Genomic DNA, 6,205 nt, shown 5'->3' with positions numbered 1-6,205 from the left:
TATTATATATATAACACAATTTTTTTATCATTGTGTTTATATTTAATATTATATTTTATTTCACATAAAACAAAATTTATTTAAATTTTAATATTATATATATATAACACAATTTTTTTCTCATTGTGTTTATATTTAATATTATATTTCATTTCACACAAAACAAAATTTATTTAAATTTTAATATTATATACATAATATATATTTAATATTATTTTTTTTAAATTTTAATATATCTTTTTTTTTGGATTTAGTACATAAATTTTTAACTTATTTTTTATGTATTATTTATTTTAATTCTAAAGTCCAATAACTTTTTTTTTTGTACAGACATATTGTTTTTAATATTTATATACTAATTTTTTATTTTGAACTTCATCTCAATATCTGAGACTTGCCAAAAAAATTTAAAATTTGTAAAAAAAATAATTAACCTGATTAACAGGTTACCTTTTTAAATTCAGACCATTCAAATAAAATATCATAAATGAAGAGTTTAGATTTAATAAATTCACAAGGTGTGCAGCACTCCATACTTAGCAAGGAGCGTTTAAGGATAAGCCCAAAAAATATAGTTTAGTGGGAAAATAAAGGGGAAAAAATAATAGTTAGTAGTGGAGTGAGAACCTAATCATTACAAAAACGAATTTACTGGGAAAAAAAACTTGAATTACAATTGCAAGAAAATTAAAACAAATTGAAGAATGTGTAAAGAGACTTTATTATTCTCATGGTGCAATATGGCTAGCTAATTGCTCAACCTGAAATATATAAAGATTACAAAACCTATATACAAAAGAATACATTTTTATGCTCTTTGTGCCTTCATTAACGAAACACCCAAAACTTGGATACTTGCCTGGGCTAAATAGAACTTTTTATTGTGCCATATGGTATACACAAGAAAATGGCTAACATGAAAAGAATACTTTGCCAAAAAAATTAATCTAGAAAACTATATCCTAAAATTTGAATGATTTCCACTTCTTTGACAACCAATCTGAAAGGTTAGCTAATACAAAGCCAGCAAATACCTGCAACACAAAAACAATGCCAATACCAAACACCAATTCCAACAATTAGTATATGTCAACAAAATTTAAAAATGATTTGGCAATTGTGATTTGTGGTATCCATGGTGTGTGTTTGGATTTTAGTTAGTTGGATCATAATTTATTGTGCCTATTTTATGTAGTTTAGTTTCCATTATATCAAAAGGAGTGTGAAGAGAAGAAGCAAAATTCTTCTTTTGGTTTTTGAAGTAAAAAATTGTGGCTATAGGTAGTAACAAGTGCAAGGAAATAAGATTGCCAAACACACAATTTGACAAGCACAAAGAAGATTTTCTAACAAAAAAATTTAAGCGTTGTAGAGGTGATTTGGATAAGGTAGCTGGTTGTAGTTTTTGACTTGGTCAAAATCAGTTAAGTTATCTAGTTGCAATCTATGAGTTGGTGAAAGAAGAAATTGCAACAAATCACATGATGTAAACAAATTGTGATATTTTGTCCCATCAATTCCAGTAACTCAACAAGGGGAAGTGAAACACACCATCAAAATAACTCTTAAGAACTACTAGACACACATGACTATAATCTAAAATCAATTTTTACAAACTCTGATAAAATTCATTTTATCTAGAATTTATTCTACAAAAGCAAGAACCATACACTCTAGATTTATGAACTTCCTAAGACCAAGTTGCAAAAAGGAGTTTTTATTTAAAATTTCTGCTTAGCCAAATTTGAGCAAGAATTAAACTGAAGCAGTTACCAGAGGTAACAATGAAACAATACCTGAACTGAGCCAAGAATGTACACTACAGAATATTGCCGACCATGGATCACCATGTCAGCCACCATAGCAAGCGGAATGGTGAGCGACATGCCTAAAGTGGCCACAAGGGGAGTTGTCCATACAACACAAAGTGCCCTGGATACATGAAACAAAAACAACTCACACCATAAGATATTGAGTGATTGTGCAAGTGTGAATAGTCTTAAGAGTTTAGCTATTTGGTACCCTGGTAAGGAATCAGGATTAGGGAAGTTCTTAAATTTTCACTCCATTCAATACAAATTTCCTGCCTCTAATTCCTTTACCAATGCACTAATAGTATATGATACTAATAAGGTTACTGTTACATACCAGAAGTAATCTGAAACCACACTTCCAATGAATCCATTGGCAAGAACCATTTCATCCATTTTAGCAGATTGAGGAACAGCAAACTTGGGCTCAAGTCCCATGGCCATCAATGGCCAGACTGAGACCAATATAAATCATAATTAGCAATGATTTTATTACATAAATGTTTAAATTTTTCATCCTTGACTTACTATCATTCTAGAAATATATCCCAAAAAGAATATATTCTCAAATGTAATAGAAAAGGATAAGAAGCTTGATGCGAGTAAAAACTTACTAAGCCACCAAAGCGCGACTAATGTAAAGAGTCCGATATACCCAAACAGCTTCTGCACATCAACTCTTTCTCCCTCTTCGCCACAAAACTTTTTAAGAAGAACTGCAGCAGTAGCAACAGTTGTGGTTAAGATTCATTTTTTTTATCTGATTAAAAGTAGAACAAACGGCTAAGGTGTTGCTTAACCTGTAAATAGGCCATACGACACGGCCGAGAGAATGCTGAAAAGATCTCCAACGAAAGAGCGCTCTTCATTGCTGGACACAGACATCAATTGTCAATATCCATCAACATTGACTTGAATTTAAATGGCATATATATGGATATAGTCTACAATATAATAATGGCATGATGTAACCAACAAACTCCACCGATGGCATGTTTGGATGGGGAAAAAGTCGCGTGAAAATTTTCATGGACAAGTTTGTTGTGTAAAATTACACATGCAGTTCATCCATGAAAATTTCCATCACATTTTCACCTTCAAATCAGACATACCTCCTACTACATTTAGCTTAAATTCTATGATTCTATCCGATGTTGGTTAGTCAAAACCAGAATACACGGATTCAACCGAAAAAGATAAAAGGCTTACATTGATATTAAATCATCATCTGCAGCCCAAGTTTTCCCCAGAGTTGTCATAAGAACCCCAGCCATGCTGACAAAAACAGCAACCACTTTTGGTACATTTAGAGAGTCTTGACCCAAAATTGCACCAATAAAAAGAGTGAAAAGCCCGGATGTGGATGATAATACTGTCGAACTTGCGACACTTGTTCGTGCAAGAGCAGCATTTGAGAAGTACTGAAATCAACACAAGAGAATTACATAAGAACCACACTAAGCGTCATCGTTAAGCGCCACGATTCAAGAAACAGAGAATATAAGAATGCAGAAGTGATCTTCACAAGTTCAAGTATGAGAAGCTTGGAAACATAACATAGTGTATGAGTATGCCATGTTTATAAAATGAAACTACAGCCACAATGAATGGCATGTTTAAGTGTTTAACCACTTAAGGAAACACAATTAATCATTACAGCTAAGAACATTCAATAAGAACTAGTTCTCATGGCAATTATCAATAACAATTTTAACTGATGTATATTCTTCACAAGAATATAAAGAAATTGATCTGAAATTTAGGGGACATATTTGTAAAACTTTAGAACACAAACATCATATTTTATAAAATGGATTTAACAACATATATCTCTTGTAAGGCATGCTTTTGTCCTTAACTATAAAAATCAAATGATGATCATTCTGTAGTTGCTTACCTCAGTCAGAAACCAGATAGGTGCAATGTAAAATCCATAAGTAGCGATTTGCTTGCCGGTAAGTTGCTTCTCTGATTTTATCACATGAGTATTATCATTATACTTGGCCATCAACGGCTTGACTTCGGCAAGAGTCGAAACGCCTAATTTGCTATCTTTCCGAATCACACTCCCGAATTCCAGTTCAAAGTTTTTCTCTATTCCACTGCCTTTGACTGGAGGGCCAATCCTGATAAAAAATTTATCTACACTTTCTGCGTTTTTACCACTTTTAGAAGACCGTCGTTTAAGATATTCACAAAACCAGTCCTTAAAGTATGATACTGGGAGGTAAACTACCATAAGAGAAGCTCCAAGATATGTCACTGCAAACGGTTGCTTATAATCTTCAAAAATATCCTGTTTAAAAAAATTTAATCAGAAAAGCTCCAGGTGTAATGCATGGAGACTAATATGCTGACGATAACATTAAAAAATTCTCCCTTAATCAAGATTTAAAAAACATAATCAGGGTTTTTAAGAAAATATTGGCTCCCAGTATGCAGATAAGGATTCAGTAGTTTTATTACTACAAAATCAAAATGAAATGCCATATTTCAAGGGAACCTAATAGATTATGAACAAAAGGATGCAAAATTGTAATGTAAGCCGCCTAACATGATAATTGCATCCGTGAATGATGCATCTGCTTGAACCATAACCTTAAAATCACACAAAGACAACTCAACCATTGCTCTAAGGTTCTCCTTCACTCAACTTCATTTGTAAACAGAAAAGTAAAAAAAAAAAAAGTTACTTCCTACTTCCTGGGATATAGGAAGCTTTGGCATCAATCAACTAAGATATTTTTTTTTTTAAATTAAAAATAATAGCATTATTAGCTTCCTCTGTCATTAACAGCATCCTATTTTGGATTACACATGATTAATAACATGAGTTCCTATGGTAAAAACAAAAAAAATTAACCCCATGCAACAAGTACTAAGCAAATTAACAAACACATGGAAGGCTCATACAACAATTGAAAGAAAAAAGCCATTGAGATTTAACAAACACATTGATTGCGTGAAAGAGAAGCAACAAGAGGAAGATGCATGTTACCTGGGTAACTTCTGCGGAGGTAACCCATATAATAACAACAGTGCCAATGAGGAACAACCCAGCCCTGTATCTCCAACCCGTCACCGTCACCATCGCAAGAGAAAAAAAAATTAAAATGACAAATCTTGCGAGGGTTGCACGGTGGAGGGAGGGTGGATTTTTCTTATTGCAAAGGAAAATTGAAAGAAGAAGGAAGAGATTGGTTGGTTGGTTTGTTTCTTTCTGTTAATTTTAGTACTACATATTTATATATATGCAATTGGGATAGTGAAATATAGTGTGGATTTTAATTTTTTCTTCCTCACCTGTCACAAACACAGGTTCTATTGTGGTAATAACTATAAAATAAATAAATAGATAGATAAATAATGATAATGCCACCGTCCACTTGTTCATCCTTGATAAATTCTCGAAAATGTTTTATAGAAAAGAAGGGGACAATTCATTGCCAGCAAGTGGGTGCAGTAATACCTTATGAATTATGATCTAGACACCAAGTTATGTATGTATATTTTTGTTTATTAGCTAAACTAAGTATTTTGGGTTTAAATATTGGGAAAAAAAAGGTTACAAAACCTAAAAGGCTAAAACCTCCTATGAACTTCTAAGGGTATAGTGAATTTTTTTATACACAGCCAATTAGTACTTTAATTTGTGAAATTTATCTTTTAATTTTGGAACATAGCCTTCTAGATGATATATGATGCACATTTCTTATGTAAGTGATATAATTTTTCTTGAGTGTTTCTTTTTTAATTTGGTTATTATTTATTAAGAGAGTTATTATAAATAATTGATGGTGATGATAAAGACTATAAGGTAGCGTTTGGTTTTGGAGACAGGACACAGAGACATGGACAGTACATCTTTAAAAAGTGTTTGGAAGCAAAGATATGGACACTGAATATATTGTCTCCGGACAGTTTTTTATACTTTTGTATCCACTCTTTTACGAAGGACAATGATGGACACGGAATTTGGAAGAGGGACTCAGACTGTTTTTATGAATTTTTTTCTTTTCTGTCTATGGTGCTATTTTTTATTATTCCACTATTACCCCTTCTTATTTTTCCTATTTTGCGTTGTTTTCAGAAAGTACTTTTTTTTTTCTCCATCCTCTTTTTCTATTTCTACGTTTTCCTTCTTTCTCTTTTTTTCTTTAGGTACTTTCTCTTTTTTATAGAAATTTTTATTGGACTGACTAATTTCTTTTTTCTTATCACTCTTACTTTAACATCATTTTAACCTTATATTATATTATTTGATTTGTAATAAAAATAATAACAAAAATAATTAGTCTTGAGACTTTTAAAAGATAAATATTATAAAGATAAAATTGATATTTTAAAATGCTAAAAAAATTTATAAATTATAATTGATTTTATATAATTTAAAA

The 6,205-nt window shown here is 31.4% G+C and overlaps 1 protein-coding gene across 1 annotated transcript; it reads right to left on the bottom strand.

The window, feature by feature from the left end:
• Positions 1–687: 687 nt before the first annotated feature.
• LOC107463253 (uncharacterized vacuolar membrane protein YML018C-like) lies at positions 688–5,002 on the bottom strand. The gene is made up of 8 exons (XM_016082016.3): positions 4,810–5,002; positions 3,709–4,107; positions 3,021–3,232; positions 2,612–2,682; positions 2,426–2,527; positions 2,149–2,266; positions 1,797–1,932; positions 688–1,034 (listed from the first exon to the last, which is right to left on the bottom strand). Exons 1-8 carry the CDS (start codon positions 4,900–4,902, stop codon positions 963–965), a joined length of 1,203 nt encoding a protein of 400 aa, XP_015937502.1. The 5' UTR covers positions 4,903–5,002; the 3' UTR covers positions 688–962.
• Positions 5,003–6,205: the final 1,203 nt, after the last annotated feature.

This window comes from Arachis duranensis, chromosome 8, assembly GCF_000817695.3.
Source record: "Arachis duranensis cultivar V14167 chromosome 8, aradu.V14167.gnm2.J7QH, whole genome shotgun sequence".
Lineage (NCBI taxonomy): Eukaryota > Viridiplantae > Streptophyta > Magnoliopsida > Fabales > Fabaceae > Arachis > Arachis duranensis.
The sequence above is the reverse complement of the archived record's forward strand: the minus strand, read 5'-3'. Positions and strand labels throughout refer to the sequence as shown.